At 41.8% G+C, this 17596-nt stretch overlaps 1 protein-coding gene across 2 annotated transcripts in view; it reads left to right on the top strand.

Moving 5' to 3' along the window:
- LOC124777362 (cholinesterase 1-like) overlaps window positions 1-15412 on the top strand; it is a 128333-nt gene extending 112921 nt beyond the window's left edge. For both annotated transcript variants that reach the window (XM_047252739.1, XM_047252740.1), the window contains exons 9-11: window positions 1341-1473; window positions 9616-9748; window positions 15062-15412. In XM_047252739.1, the coding sequence (XP_047108695.1) occupies window positions 1341-1473; window positions 9616-9748; window positions 15062-15230 (435 nt within the window). In that variant the 3' untranslated portion in view covers window positions 15231-15412. The remainder of the gene's footprint in view (window positions 1-1340; window positions 1474-9615; window positions 9749-15061) is intronic.
- Window positions 15413-17596: the final 2184 nt, after the last annotated feature.

The raw sequence follows: 17596 nt of genomic DNA, 5'->3' as shown, positions 1-17596 counted from the left end.
TAAAAATGTGATCCAATTATGTAATATGCGCCTTAACTCTTACTGTTTCAATCCGTCACCCGGACCAGCCTTGTTACACATTATATCGACGTTTACACTATTTCCATAAAATTAACTGCCATTAGTCTCCGGCGTAACTTAATTTCTGTCATTCGAGCCCATTAGCTGCAGAACGTCGCATAATAATTTACTCGGTCTTGTGTCCACGAAACGTATTCATAACATTTTAATTTTTGTTTTTGTTTTGTTTACGCACTGCTGTCATCGTAGCACGAGAAAAACTTAGTCACTTGCTGTTCTGAAACTCATCTTTTTTAGGCGTTGCGAGGAATTTCATCTTCATAATATATGCAATAAGGTGACAAAAGTCATATGCAGCACGCCGATTTAAATTAGTTAACAGTTAATAAATTGACAATAGTTTAAAAGAACAGGAATGAAACGAGATAGAGGGCTTCATACACACGTTATGGCGTCATGTTCAAGTAACCAATGTCAGAACAAAACTGAGTGAGCTAACTTGACGTTACGTGGAAGGTAACATCAATAGTCACTTGGTGGCGTGGGTTATAGCTCCACAGAGCAAATGCACATGTAAAAATGGATATTAAAAGGAAATAATACAACAAAAACCATAAAATCTATCGTTACAAATATCCAAATCAGGAGGACTACAATAAACACATATAACTGAAAATCATTATGCATTACATTTCACAAGTATTAATCTAGTACAACAGAGTACATATAGATAAAACTAAGCGTTTGAAAAGCAGGAGGCAAAGGTGCACATTCACAATGTTTATTTCTTACATGTACTGTAACGGAAATAAATACTGTTTTTTTTCTTTTATAGTGAGTAGGGAGAAGCATAAATAAATCAGCATATGTAACTGTGTTGCGAAATTTAAAGACACAGAAACCGTTTACATTAGCGTTTGTGTATACCAAAATTTGAACGAAGGTAAAATGTTGACAAGGTGCAGATGAACATGTAACACTGCAAAATGCATATATATTAACAAAAAGATAGTAAAAATGTAGTCTAGATTAGATTTACACGGCCATATATACAATATATACATCATTTATGAATGCTAATTATCTCAGTAAGTAAAAAAAAAGGTCGGAGCACGACAGATGGAAAATCAAGAGTAAAAAGGGTAAATAAAAAAAATTCTAATTTATAATACGGTCGCATGCCTCTTACGTGACTTTCTGTCGCACATCAAATTCTCTTCATAACTCTTGATATCTCTATCAGTCGTCTCACACATCAGTATATAAACGATAAAGGAAATAAGTGTAGTGTTTTTCTCATTTGTGTATTTTAATTTCAGCTACTATCAGACCTGTTTTTTGAAGAATCAGTGGACACTGTAGTTAGGGTAATGGCTGCGGTATCCCATGAACCTGTTCGATATTACCGGTTCTCATTCAAAGGACCCAACAGCGCAGTGCCAGACGAACCAGGTAGTATCAGCTACAAAGTTTCAAATAATGCCAATTACAAATTATTTATACGTGATTCACATTCGTTAACAATGGACGAAATAGGAAAATTTCGTCTGTATAATTAGCTAAACGCTAACATCCACAGGATGTTTACGTTGTAAACAAACAATTATAAGCAAAGGATTCAATGTTAAACGTATCAGTTTTAGACAGTAATAGTTTCTGAGACAAGCTAGCTCTATGCTTAATGTGAATTGATTATATACAAATAGACCCCAAGTTGTTTCTATCTACTGCAAGGGAGGGGAAGAAAACCAATGTGCACTCCGTGTACATACCGGGGGGAGTCATCCCAGATATGGAAAGGGGTCTTCCGGATGCCTTGAAGGGTACAGGGTGCACCCATCTGCAGGTGGTAGCTCATGTCGGCACCAATGATGCGTGTCGCTATGGATCGGAGGAAATCCTTTCTGGCTTCCGGCGGCTATCTGATTTCGTGAAGACTGCCAGTCTCGCTAGCGGGATGAAAGAAGAGCTCACTATCTGGAGCATCGTCGACAGGACTTACTGCGGACCTTTGGTACAGAGCCGAGTGGAGGGTCTAATCAGAGGCTGAGACGGTTCTGCGACCGTGTGGGCTGCAGATTCCTCGGCTTGCGCCATAGGGTGGTGGGGTTTCGGATTCCGCTGGGTAGGTCAGGAGTCCACTCCACACAGTAGGCGGCTAGACGGGTAGCAAGGGTTGTGTGGAGTGGACTGGGCGGTTTTTTAGGTTAGATGGCCTCGGGCAAGTACAGAAACGGCAACACCCTTAAAATGTGCGGGGCAAAGTCAGGACATGCGGGGACCAAGCAGCAATCAGTATTGTAATTGTAAACTGTCGAAGCTGCGTTGGTAAAGTACCGGAACTTCAAGCGTTGATAGAAAGCACCGACGCTGAAATCGTTATAGGTACGGAAAGCTGGCTGACGGTAGAGGTAAATTCTGCCTAAATTTTTACAAAGGCACAGACAGTGTTTAGAAAGGATAGATTGCATGCAACCGGTGGTGGCGTGTTTCTCGCTGTTAGTAGTAGTTTATCCTGTAGTGAAATAGAAGTGGATAGTTCCTGTGAAATATTATGGGTGGAGGTTATACTCAACAACCGAGCTAGGTTAGTAATTGGCTCCCTTTACCGACCTCCTGACTCAGCAGCATTAGTGGTAGAACAACTGAGATAAAATCTGGAATATATTTCACATAAATTTCCTCGGCATGTTATAGTCTTAGGTGAAGATTTCAATTTACCAGATATAGACTGGGATACTCAGTTGTTTAGGACGGGTGGTAGGGACAGAGCATCGAGTGACATTATACTGAGTGAACTATCCGAAAATTACCTCGAGCAATTAAACAGAGAACCGATTCGTGGAGATGACATCTTGGACTTACTGATAACAAACAGACCCGAACTTTCCGACTAAGCGCAGAACAGGGAATCAGTGACCATAAGGCCGTTGCAACATCCCTGAATATGGAAGTAAATAGGAATATAATAAAAGGGAGGAAAGTTTATGTGTATAGCAAGTGTAATAGTAGGCAGATTTCAAACTACCTAACAGATCAAAACGAAAATTTCTGTTCCGACAATGTTCAGTGTTTATGGAAAAAGTTCAAGGCAATCGTAAAATGCTTTTAGACAGGTACGTGCCGAGTAAAAGTGCGATGGACGGGAAAAACTCACCGTGGTTCAACAACAAAGTTAGGAAACTACTGCGAAAGCACAGTGAGCTTCACTACAAATTTAAACGCAGCCAAAACCTCTCAGACAAACAGAAGCTAAACGATGTCAAAGTTAACCTAAGGAGGGCTGTGCGTGAAGCGTTCAGTGAATTCGAAAGTAAAATTCTATGTACCGACTTCATAGAAAATCCTAGGAAGTTCTGGTCTTACGTTAAATCAGTAAGTGGGTCGAAACAGTATACCCAGACACTCTGGGATAATGGCATTGAAACAGAGAATGACACGCGTAAAGTTAAAATATTAAACACCTTTTTCCAAAGCTGCTTCACAGACGAGGACCGCACTGCAGTTCCTTCTCTAAATCCTCGCACGAACGAAAAAAGGCTGACATCGAAATAAGTGTCCAAGGAATAGAAAAGCAACTGAAATCACTCAACAGAGGAAAATCCACTGGACCTGACTGGATACCAATTCTATTCTACACACAGTACGCGAAAGAACTTGCCCCCCTTCTAACAGCCGTGTACCGCAAGCCCCTAGAGGAACGGAAGGTTCCAAATGATTGGGAAAGAGCACAGGTAGTTCCAGTTTTCAAGAAGGGTCGTCGAGCAAATGCGGCAAAACTATAGGCCTATATCTCTGACGTCGATCGGTTGTAAAATTTTAGAACATGTTTTCTGCTCGCGTATCATGTCATTTCTGGAAACCCAGAATCTACTCTGTACGAATTAACATGGATTCCGGAAACAGCGATCATGTGAGAAACTACTCACTTTATTTGTTCATGAGACCCAGAAAATATTAGATACAGACTCCCAGGTAGATGCCATTTTCCTTGATTTCCGGAAGAAGTTCGATACAGTTCCGCACTGTCGCCTGATAAAGTAAGAGCCTACGGATTATCAGACCAGAAGTGTGGCTGGATTGAAGAGTTTTTAGCAAACGGAACACAGCATGTTCTTCTCAATGGAGAGACGTCTACAGACGTTAAAGTAACCTCTGGCGTGCCACAGCGGAGTGCTATGGGATCATTGCTTTTCACAATATATATAAATGACCTAGTAGATAGTGTCTGAAGTTCCATGCGGCTTCTCGTGGATGATTCTGTAGTATACAGATAAGTTGCAGCATTAGAAAATTGCAGCTAAATGCAGCGGATGGGCAACTGACCCTTAACATAGACAAATGTAAAGTATTGCGAATACATAGAAAGAAGAATCCTTTACTGTATGATTATATGATAGCGGAACAAACACTGGAAGCAGTTACTTCTGTAAACTATCTGGGAGTATGCGTGAGGAACGATTTGAAGTGGAATGATCATATAAAATTAATTGTTGGTAAGGCGGGTACCAGATTGAGATTCATTGGGAGAGTCCTTAGAAAATGTAGTCCATCAACAAAGGAGGTGGCTTACAAAACACTAGTTCGACCTATACTTGAGTATTGCTCATCAGTGTGGGATCCGTACCAGATCGGGTTGACGGAGGAGATAGAGAAGATCCAAAGAAGAGCGGCGCGTTTCGTCACAGGGTTATTTGGTAACCGTGATAGCGTTACGGAGATGTTTAATAAACTCAAGTGGCACACTCTGCAAGAGAGGCGCTCTGCATCGCGATGTAGCTTGCTGTCGAGGTTTCGAGAGGGTGCGTTTCTGGATGAGGTATCGAATATATTGCTTCCCCCTACCTATACCTCCCGAGGTGATCACGAATGTAAAATTAGAGAGATTCGAGCGCGCACGGAGGCTTGGTGGCAGGAACTATACGCGAACTATACGCGACTGGAACAGGAAAGGGAGGTAATGACAGTGGCACGTAAAGTGTCCTCCGCCACACACCGTTGGGTGGCTTGCGGAGTATAAATGTAGATGTAGATATCTACGATGATGTTGAAAGGATGGTTCATACAGTATAAGGCAAGATCCTCTGGGCCGCTGCTGCAGCGTATATGCAATTTAGCTCCACTCTGCTGTCACCAAGGGATTAGAGTGACATTCTTGACTTTTCGAGTGCCTACGGTAAATGCGGAAACGAACTACGAGTATGACCATGTTATTAGCAAATGCGTCCCAACTGGACCAACGTGCTGTTATTCTTATGCCAGCCGCTGTGGCCGAGCGGTTCTAGGCGATTCAGTCCGGAACCGCGTGACCGCTACGGTCGCAGGTTCTAATCCTGGATCGGGCATGGATGTGAGTGATGTCCTTAGGTTAGATAAGTTCAAGTAGTTCTAATTCTAGGGGACTGATGACCTCAGATGTTAAGTCCCATAGTTCGTCGAGCCATTTGAACCATTTTGTCATTCTTATCTTGGCTGCCGATAAACAAACTCCGGTAGACACTCATCGGGGAATGAAGAATTCGTGTGTCGAAAACTTCAAGAAGCGGTGCTGTTCCATGATAGCGCACGTCCGCATTTTGCAAATGTCGCAACGCAGAAGCTACGCCAACTCAAGTGGGATACTGGAGCACCCACGCTGTAGTCCTGACCCCTTCCAATGCAATTATCATACCTTCGGGTTGTTAAAAAGGCCTTGAAGAGTTGACGATTCCTGTCGGACGAGGACGTGTTGCAGACACTTAACGGACTTCGTCACGCAGCTGAACGCCGTGTTCTGCCAAACGGTTATCTTCACTCTGGTGCGTCTGTGGGATGATTTCATCAATGCTCACGGCGATTTTGCCTGTTTGCCATATCGAATCTGTACTTCCTTTTATGTGTTGTGTGTTAGAGCGAAGGAAGATTATATAACGAAAGAGTGAAAGACATCAGCTTCCAGTGAGCACTGAATGGGGCAAGTTAAATATTTGTGACGGGCCACGGTTCACTGGGGCAGGTGGGTTGAGCACTGCGCCTTCCAGACAAAGTGGTCACCAGAAGCGCATGGACTACCCTAGTTCACCTCCCGTCAGACCCAAATTCTCAATTGATACCGCACATTACTGATAGCGCCCGTGCTCCTTGGCCTCATTACTCACAGCATCTCGCCGATTCCCGTAAGAGTTGGAGCTTGGTGTGCGTCTGCACTAAAGGAATCAGTGACTCTCTTCAGATTAATTGTTTGTAGGTAGTGTCCTTTCCCAGATATCATTTTGATCCTGCAGCCATTACGATTTAAGACACAGACGAACTAAATTTATTAGCTACCAGTGGGCACTGATTTATATCAATGGCGCAAATTGAAACTAAATTCACGATACTTCCGCCATCTACATATGGGCATATCGCTATCCCATCTTTTTTTTTTTCACCTCCGTCTACATTCCAGACACCGTTTTGGTAATCTAATAGTGTGTGGTATACGTAGCTAATACGATATGCTTTTTAATTTTTTGTAAATTTGTACTAAGTCTAAATCCTTTCCTTATGTGTCCAGGTAACACGTTGGGCTTTGCGACAGGAAACAAAACCGTTTGGGGGATAGAGTTAATATCTGAACCATTACAGAGAACACAGAACTCCAGTGGGTACGAAGGCAAAGTGTACATACGAAATATTTTTGTCTTATTTTCTATATGGAAACGTCGAAACGTAAATTATAACTACACACAAATAACATTAAAGAGTAAGTGGAGTGCAAAAAGAAGCCTCTGAAGAAGAGGAAAAATGAGCTTTCTTGGAATCCTGTGATCGAAGCAGTAATCAGCAGGCGTTATCAACTAATACAAATTCAAATGAAAAACGCTTGACAGCTACTATTTTAGCGTCACAGCAAAAGTCAAACATATTTTGGAATGGCTCCCTATAATACAAGGTTATGTCAGGTCTTTTTTTCGGAAAATTAATGAATTTAGTTGAGGTAGAAAGTGTTTGTCCGTTAATGTACTCGCATGTAGAAATGCTATCACTGAGTTTAGTTTGAGTCAGTCTTAAATACTTACAACAAAATCACATATATAAACCTTCAAAAGGTGTTCGTGAAAATATTGTTTATATTTCATAAGACAATTATTTACAATAGACTGCATGGCAACATTCGTACTGTGGCTTCGAATAAAACTCAATTAATCTTTTTACACAGCAGTAATCCGCTTCCATCCTTCTACACTCTAATACAAAAAAAGAGAGACGCACAACGAAGGAATCTTCCGAAGGACAGAAATCGGTAGATGTGATAGACATTTACAGACAAACGATTACAATTTCAGAAGAATTGGATGCTTTATTCAAGAAAAAGAGCTTGGCAAATTGAGGAAGCCGATAAGGCGTTGGTCCACCTATGGCCCTTAATCAAGCCCATATTCGGCTCGCGTTGACTGATAGAGCTGTTGTACGTCCTCCTGAGGGATACTATGCCAAGTTCTGTCCAAATGATGCGTTAGATCGTCAAAATTCCAACTGGTTGGAAGACGCTGTCCATAATGCTCCAAACTCTCTCGGTTTGGTAGAGATGCAGCGACCTTGCTGCCGAAGGTAGGGTTTGGCAACCATGAAGACAAGAAATAAATACTTTCGCCATGTAGCTGCGAGCATTCTCTTGCTGAAATGTAAACCCAGGGTAGATACGCCCGCTAAACCCACTGGGCAGAACAGGTGATTAGGATCATTAAAAGTTTAATTTATTGTAATTTAATAACACCTTTAAACCAAAACGGCACATACGAACATTTAGAACTACGAGTTTCAAAAAGGCAATTATTCTCAAGTAGTAAAAACATGCAGTTAAAATTGCGTTGCTGAGAGCTTCAAGGCAAAGGTGAATAGACAGACATAAACAAGATGCAATACAAACGGCTGGAGGCCCACAACAATTTTCAAGATTTTAAAATAAATTACCATAACCTTTCAAAGGTTTAGAATAAGGATTTAAGTGGCTGAACGCTCACAATTTCTTTTCCAAAATTCAAAAATACATAAAATCCAGTAAAAACAAGAATCTCTTAAATCATTGGCTATCACAGATTATAAACAGACGAACACCGTTGAGGAGGACAATAATGAAAACGGCACTCAGAAGCGTCCAGGGCGGTCGGTCTGCCCTCGTTCACTTAGGTGAGACAGGTGGTGAGCCCAACTACACTTGATCCGTCGGAACCCAACCACGGGACAGCCACGGACCGACTGACAAAACGACTTGCTTACCACCAGTCGGTACATGAGAACTCAAACACAAAAATTACGAACATGGCTATCCACAATGAAATATGTATTTAGCTGTCAAAACTGCACACTATGTTGGACAGCGACACAGAAAGGACGCTACCTGAAATTACGTTAGTGGCCAGGGCAGGCAACCGGAATACCAACGGCCACAAGGCAGAAAATTCCGCTGTTGCACTTGAATTTTAGTCAACAAATATAGTTAACTGCACCGCATGGCGGCTAAATTTCAGCAATAGAAACACTCAGTGCTGCTCACAGGAAAACCTCCCAACAGCGAACCACCGAAACGAACCGCACTACATGAATGGATGTGGATTAGTTAGTTGAAACGACTACTCAACTTTGACGTCCTGCGTCGGTGAACCACGAAGCTCCTAGCGATCGGACAGCTCCATAAACGCTCCAACACTGCGCGGGGACCGCCAGCGGACCGCTACGGTCGCAGGTTCGAATCCTGCCTCGGGCATGGATGTGTGTGAAGTCCTTAGGTTAGTTAGGTTTAAGTAGTTGTAAGTTCTAGGGGACTGATGAGCTTAGAAGTTAAGTCCCGTAGTGCTCAGAGCCATTAGAGGCAGACAGTCAGGTTGGTATCCCACCGCTATCTGAGGCGTCTCCAGACTACGCCATCGCCCTGCAATGCCATTGTCTGTAGTAGACTTGTTTTCAGTGACGAGTCCTGCTTCGAATTGAGCACCTATGACCAAAGAAGACTTTTCTGGAGATGCCCCAGACAGTGGTGGTATACCAACCTGACTGTCTCCCTCTATACGGCCTGACAACCAGGAGTGATTATCTGGAGCGCCATTTCATTTCACAGCAGGAACACTTTGGTTGTCAAGCGCGGCATTCGGAAAAGACCTTCGTGGTGATCACTAGTAAGGCAGTGATCCAGAATGACTAGTAATTTATTTGATGCACAATAGAAACGTTACTATGCAGGCTAGGGTAAATAATTTTGTGATGCTGGAAGATGATCAGGTAATCTAAACTGATATTCAATGAATATTAGTTTTAAAAAGTGCTTACGAGTTGTGGGACAAATTCTGCACAAAATATATTCAGTGTAAGTGCGATTTCAGTGCGATGGACTGTTACTAACTACATACATTCTTACATACCCAGAGAAGTTTCCACATAGAAGCATTGGTGTAGAATATAACGAATATATCAACTAACTGGATGGGAAGTCACAGTACATGAACGAAGTCATCCTGTGTTTCTGATGTGTAAATATTGTGTAGTACTTAAGTATATTTTAGGTTACATACACCTCTTTATGAGTGCACATTGGTATATTAATAGAATCCAACTTCCTTTTTTTATTCCTTCTAGGAGTTGCGCATGGAGAAGACCTGAAATATCTTTTCCACACGACCTTAAGCAAACAAAATTTGGATCGGGATTCTGATGAAGGTAAAACGAGGGATCGAATGGTTGGAATGTGGACAAATTTTGCTAAATATGGGTAAGTTGCACTTATGTATCGTACTGTCAGTGACATAATGTTACCAGAAAGAATCTATTCCCCTGCCATTTCTAAGTCAAGGTTTTCTCTTCAAGACATAACATCATTAATAGCTCTAAATGTATCATCGGGTCTTAACGCGCCATTTCCTTAAAAAGACTGAAACTAAAGAATTCCAAGTCTTGTATGAATGCTATTACGGATCGACCGGTGTTGTAAACGATCACTGTTTCAAGAAAGAAATTCCAGGACTAAATACAACTTGTGTGAAGACTGTATTGGTATTACACTGGATAAAAAGCTATCAGATACCTGGGTACATTCGTTTTCAACCATTTTGCAGAACATGCTGCAGGTAATTTTGCGAAGTTTCAGAGAAAAATACCGAACTCAGAGCTATTACCTTCTCGGTAATTCGCAAAATTATTCCACATATAATTCATGTAAGTGCTTTAAAATAATTCATTCCATTCATACAGTCTCTTGTAACCTACTAAAAAAGCATGTCTGACACCTTTCCACATCTCGGAGGATCCATGGGATATCATTGTTTACCACTGGAACGTCCCTTTAGTACGTCCTCGAAGCTTCCGTGGCGTGCGTCACGTCACAACCACGCTATCCAATACAAATAAAGAACGGTCGCTTGCCTCGCTTTGACTATGCGACTGGTTTATTCTTCTCCGAACTCCACTGTCAGTAATTAAAAGCCCTGTTGCTACTTAACTAATTTTACGTAAGATTACTAGATCCGACCAATGCATTGGGAAGATTCATTGCTAACAGTTCAGTGAAACACGTTCACCTGCCTATTAGCAGTTGCTGTTGATAATTACCCCCACAACCAGACGAGAACACCATTCATAATCGAGAGGGATTAAAATTACTCAAAAACGCCGCTCTCCGATATGCCCAGAAAACAGTGATATTTATTGACCAGAATTAACCCTCGTTTGCTAAACCCGTACTATACAGCTAACTACTGGCTACATTTTTCCTCTGAACTCTTAACTTATTGGTCCGCAGCTCGTGGTCGTGCGGTAGCGTTCTCGCTTCCCACGCCCGGGTTCCCGGGTTCGATTCCCGGCGGGGTCAGGGGTTTTCTCTGCCTCGTGATGACTGGGTGTTGTGTGATGTTCTTAGGTTAGTTAGGTTTAAGTAGTTCTAAGTTCTAGGGGACTGATGACCATAGATATTAAGCCCCATAGTGCTCAGAACCATTTGAATCTTAACTTATTGCTCCGCAACACACACAGAGAACAACAGAAAAAACCTAAGCGGTAATCGACCCCAATGGACGGTATCGAATATGTTGTCGGTTTTCCATACCGGAAACTTAGTTCCGTTGATCACGAAGGATCAATGACTCCAAGACTCCGAACTCCTAACTACTCTAGACACAATTTCCGCCCATTTCTTAGCACCCCTGAAGGCCGACATCCGACTTTTCGTGACCAGAAATGATTATAAAGAAAAAAGTCCTACACGCTTCGCTGTTTCCGAGTTAATTAACGCTGAAGTCAGCCATTCTCGCCGTTGCGCGCTCAAGTACAGGGGGACCGCCAGAGAGGGGTCGCAACACCTGTTTTTCGTTTGGTTTCCTAAAACCGAATAAGATAGCGATACAATATCTGGACATGGGACGATGGTAAGGATCGAACCCGAGGAAAAGACTGAGCATTCTCGCGCGCTATCATCTACTGTATGAAAAAAAACTGACTCTAATCATTCTGGCGGGCAGCTTGAATTTGCGCGCGAAGGCCTGACTGACTATCTTTAATGCTAATTAACTCGGAAACAGCGTAACGTAGCGAATTTTTTTCTTAACAATTATTTCTCAGAATAACCTACTCCGCATCGCTTACATCCTTTCAGACTGTTTCTGATCGTCCTGTATAAGTCTTTCAGAAAATCAGAAAAGAGAAGCAAAAGAAGGAATTGTCCGTGGTCATACCCCCGCTATTTCTTCCAGCGACCCTGAGAGATGTTGCAGTACAACAGGACGCTTAGAGCGCTTTCTTCAACGGATGTAAAGGGGAATTTACTCTCCATGAAAGAGCAGCCGTTTAGAAGAATTAAAGAAAATCTAGCCCTTCCTTTTCAGGTCAAAAAGAATCCCTTTCACCCGGCGCCGGAAACTGGCTGAATCGACTACCAAACTGGAGGACGGCTGCAACACCAAGGCGGCTTTGCACACCGTGTGTTACAATGCGAAACAAAACGTGATGTATGCAAAGATGCCAGTTATCGTTAGTTCATATTGTCAAACGTCATTGCCAGCAGCGTACGGCTATGGCGTGAACGTCACAAATGCATTATAGGCAACTATTATTCTTGCTTCCCTTCAGTAAAGTCTCCCTTTCAAGCGCATCCATAAATAAATATAGAACTGCATCAGACGTTGCTGGCGCTATGCACAGACTGCCTTCGAAATACAACAGACTATTCTGGATGAAGCGTATTCTACAAACACAGAAGTAAGATACAGTGATTAACAGATAAGTGTGATAGCGTTATTATTATTCATATTACTCAGTCATGATTTAGCGAATAGTTGTAATCTTAATCATTATGTAGGTGAGTGTAACGGCGAGGAATATTTACCCAAAACATTGCAGTAATATCTGGTTTGATACAGGCAGAATACCACGCAGGTTCAAAGACTGTGAACAAGTAGTGATGGGTGAACTATATTCGCAGTTGCGGATATGTACAGCCTTCAGCTGTATAATGGAATGATGGCATTGAAAATTTGTGCTCAACCGGAACTCGAACCCGAATTTCCCACTTGTCACGAGCAGTCGCCTTCTACTTCAGCTGCCGGAGCATACTTTACGGCCCGGCCCAGGCTTCCATGTGTCGTCGTCCATGTGTCTACAAGTTTCCTCCATACATTCATTATGTACATTCCCGTGCAGGGGAGACATTTTAATTGAAAGTCGCTTGTCTTGTATTGTCGGAGAAATAAGATATTGCCAGCATTCATTTCTGATACTGATCGAGCGACTATGAATTAAAATGTCGCTCGTGTACGGGAATATGAATAATGAATCCACGGGTGTAGACTGTAGACACATGGGTGACGAGATATGGATGTTTGCGTCTGACTGTGAAGCGTGCTCGTGTAGCCGAAGTGGTTAAGGCAACTAGTAGCGTCACAGATTTCCAGTGTCCCAGACCGACACAAGTTTCCAGTGCCGTCATTTCATTGCACAGCTGCAGGTTGTCCTTATTCGCAACTGCAAGTACCTCTCATGTTCTTGATGACAGCTGGAGTCACCGCAGCGATTGTTCCTTCGGACGTACATGCACTGCAACCAATATTGTATTTATCTGCAGACACTGGGCAAGCGAATTTCCATTAAAATGCCTCCCGGACGGGAATATACATAATGAGCGTACGAGTGCAAGTTGTAGACACATGGACGATGATATATGGAAGTTTGGGTTTCGCCATGAAGCGTGCGCGGATAGCTGAAGTGGTTGAGGCGATTGCTAGAGACTAGCGGAATATCTGAGTTCGAGTTCCAGTCGTCATTTGAAAAGAAAGTTGAAGACTGTCCTTATTCGCAACCGTGAATGCATTTCATGTATTTCATAGCAGCTGTAGTCAACGTAATGCCTATTCCTTCAGACGTAGCAGCCTTTGAATACACGACTGAGTCCCTATCACTCAGTTATTTCCTACAAACGCTTTGGAAGTACGAGATACGATGTGGAGCAATCAGTAGGCTTAATTGTTCGAGAAACAACTTCCACAGGCTTCGACATATTTATAGGTTTCTGAGAAACTGCAGTTTGCCTCCATGAAAGATTGTTTGAAATATAATTGCGGCGTAGGTGCTGGAATTTTACTCATGTTTCTCGGACTCATAGAGTACGAAACTGAGAGCAGACCCAGTGCATTCGAGGAAGGGAAGCGCGAATGGTCACAGACTTCTTTCGACTGGCAGCAGAGTATAACAGATATGCTCAGAAGTCTCAGATGGCAGAACAGTGAAGAAAGATCCTAAATATCCGTTGTATATCGGTACCAAGAGAGTTCGAGCAGCTGACTTTCAGCCCATGAAGTATCGACGTCTTAGATCGAAAAATTAAAATTAGACTAATAATAGCACATAAAAAGAAATCAAGACGTCTTTCTACCCACGATTCACATTCAAATGTAACCGAATAAACCTTAATATAATTTGCAATAAATGGTACCTTTGGAACGAATCACAGGACAAAGATGTAGATGTCTTTCGAGAATGAACATATATTTATGAAATAGAGATCTCTTATTCCTAGTATATCTATTGAAGAAGATGTGGAAGTAGATATTGTGATAACTGTATAAATGAAGTAGCTATTACGTACCTCAAGGGCTTACAAAGTGAAATACTAGTATTTACATTATGGAGCTGTTCTTCATGTATCTTACTAGTTTCCGAACTTTGTCCAATATGGCACTGCCGAGTAGTAAAATTTCTCTGTCGGTGACAACATACAACGTCTGTATGGGTATTCTCCAGAGAGAATGTCAGAAACCGTCAACAACTGAAAACACTTATCGTGCTGTTAAACTCTTCTAAGTCACAAGTAGCTGTTGTACTAAACGCATAATGTTTCGTTTTCTTCATGGAATGTAGCTGAGTGCTCCTATCCCACACTTATTTTTGTGAAAGTCAGCGATATGGTCTCTCTGTAGTGGTATGAGTCATTTAGTACTATACAAATCGTTTCCTCTCAGTATTTATCACTAACAGTATCTCCGTGATAAAATCTGCCTTATCCTCAACATTTCCCACCAGACACCAATGCCTGGCGTTCTTATTAAAAGTCTGGATCACGACTTTCACATCGATTGTCGTCCGTGTATGTATGCTCAATGCCATACTTTCTGTTACCGAATTATTCCATGTTCATTAACTTTAGACAGCAGGTAATCTGGCACACACAAACACCTCCGTCCAAACGAGAGAAATGAAATGGCACTGGTGAAGCCAAATGATGTTATATGTAACCCACTACCCTGTATTTGTTTATATGGATTCTTGCTGTGATTGACATAAAACGTGTAATTAACTGTTTAGACTTCAGCTCTAAAAAAATAGCTTACGTGTTCCTATATTTGTGTGAATATTATCCTTCACACTGGCGCTCATGAAGATCAATACATCATCACAATCAGTTACAACAGTTAATTACGCTATGAAATATACTAGTAGTGTTTGAGTAAGTGGGAAGTCCACACACTCCTACTTCAGTCAATGTGTGACAAATCTCAAGCTAATAGATTTTTAGGTGACAAAAGTTGTGCTTCTGTTACAGAGATCCAACGCCTATTACGACAACGCAGCTTACAACGACGTGGAAGCCGTACACGGAGTCAGACCAGTACCACCTGGACATAGGCACTGATCTCAAGTTGGACAGCTCACTTGACGAGGAGCGCATGGATTTCTGGCACCAAGTGCTTCCACCTCTCCGTCATATATAGTATTTACAAATACAGGGAAACTGCAAGGCACATTTTTGACTAGCAGTATTTGAATGTTGATGCTCATGTTAATACGGCAGCAACCACGAAAGAATTTCAACTAATAACAAAATAACACTTTTTGTTTGCATTGTGTTATAGCCGTAATCACGAATACATCCTTCCTGTTTTGTACAGAGCAATTTGGTTTGTCTTCTTATTTCACTCCCACAGTTTCAAAGCAATAATGGTTTGATCACTGTCTTATTGTCAGGTGTCTAAAAATTCCAATAAACGGCTAACTTTTCTCAGTTAGCGAGATTTGTTGTCATGTTCTTGGATAAACAGAGTATTTATTATTACACACCTGTCACATGATGCAGTATGTATTTCCCTGATGTAATTAGACATTTATTTTGTGCAAATATCGAGAAGGTTTCTATTGTAAAGCCTTAAAAAGTAAAATAAGAAATCTCTTCAAACAAATGTTTCTAATACATGCATGATTACAAAAGTTTATCTTGAAGTGACTCTGTCACATGAATATCTCATTCTATAGTTGGAAGTGGGGCGAAACGAAATTGAATGCGACACGGATATTCGAACACAGGTACGTGCTTTTGTAGAGCAGTGTTCTCCATGTGAACGCACGTGACGCTCCAGCTCACAGCTTCGGTTGATCAGTGATCCTACTCAGCTTTCCCGCATCGCGTAAACATTTATTGACTAACACTGATGGTAAAAAGGTTTTTGGGCAAGAATGGCTTAGTCATAGCAAAGATGGTTGTATCAAGTAGGAAAGGCTTGTCGACGACTATATGTACAAACTTGAGGTGATAAGCTACATCCCAATACACAGCCATTTTTCATTTGTTGGGAAGCTTCACCGACTTCGTTGATTTCATTCAAAGAACAGCATTCAAAGTCTGAATGCATGTACTAAGAAAATGGCAACAGCAAGCATGCTGTTTCCAATTGGTAATGACGACTCCCCTGAAGGCCTGTTGAAGAGCTGAGCTTATAAACCATAGAGCGATGGCTCAAGTACTTAGAGAGCAGAAACTGAACATCTCTTTTTTGAATACAGCCATTGATGCTCGAAAACTTATTTTCAACCAGAACTGAATGGTTTTTTTTTTTTTCCTTTAGTGCCCGGAGGTGATGCGTTTCGTCCCTAAGCAACTAAATGGGCACTACTTAATGTGTTTAAATATTCCTCAGCGTGTTAACAAATCTCTAGTACTTACTTCGTAGGACAATGTTGTTAACTAGCATTAACATCCTTCACTGAAATTCGCAGAATTATAAAAATTCTAAACAACGAAAGCTCACAGGCTGCTGATGCAAATTCAGAGTTCTGAAAAATTGTTCAAACTTAGTAAGTTATGTCCTTGGAAAAAAATACGTCACTGTAACAGGAATTTTATCCACATGCGATTGTTAAACTGCCCTATAAGAAACCTCACAAAGAAGATTATAGTAATTATCGTCAAATTTCGTTACTGACGTCTCTTTCTGAAATACTAGAAAAATTAGTGCATTCAGAAGTAGTCTCACATTCTAGTAGAAACAATTTACTTAGCAGATCACTGTTTGGATTCCAGAAGGCTGACTCGACTGAGAATGGTTATAATGGCTCTGAGCACTATGGGACTTAACATATGTGGTCATCAGTCCCCTAGAACTTAGAACTACTTAAACCTAACTAACTTACAGACATCACACACACCCATGCCCGTGGCAGGATTCGAACCTGCGACCGTAGCAGTCTCGCGGTTCCGGACTGAATCGCCTAGAACCGCTCGGTCACTACGGTCGGCACGACTTAGAATGCTATAGATACATTCACTCAGCAAGTAACAATAAAATTTCACCAGTTGGTATTGATGTCTTTACTTACAAGTGGTTTGAATCATACTTATTCCCACGCCCGGTTCCCGGGTTCGATTTCCGGCGGGGTCAGGGATTTTCTCTGCCTCGTGATGACTGGGTGTTGTGTGCTGTCCTTAGTTAGGTTTAAGTAGTTCTAAGTTCTAAGGGACTGATGACCACAGATGTTAAGTCCCATAGTGCTCAGAGCCATTTGAACCATTTTTCAATCATACTTAACAAACACAATGCAAAAATAGTACTGTGACCATTTTCAATTAGGGAATTCCTGCCATGAGCTTATTTAACCGACGAGGCATTCTGTGCCAGAACTGGCACTGCGTCCCATGGAGGCCACTTTGAACGTCTGTTGTGACGTCGATGCGGTGCAGCTCTGTACTGCGTTCCGGAACCATTTCCTGTCCTTGCTCGCACACTGTCCATTTCCGGACACATATTTATAGGACCTTTTTTCCTCAATGGCCAACCAGGAATCCTCCCCTGGAGTATGGTGGTTT

The sequence above is a fragment of the Schistocerca piceifrons genome, chromosome 2, assembly GCF_021461385.2.
Source record: "Schistocerca piceifrons isolate TAMUIC-IGC-003096 chromosome 2, iqSchPice1.1, whole genome shotgun sequence".
NCBI classification, from domain to species: domain Eukaryota; kingdom Metazoa; phylum Arthropoda; class Insecta; order Orthoptera; family Acrididae; genus Schistocerca; species Schistocerca piceifrons.
Note: the sequence above shows the minus strand (reverse complement) of the source record. Positions and strands in the feature narration are given on the sequence as shown.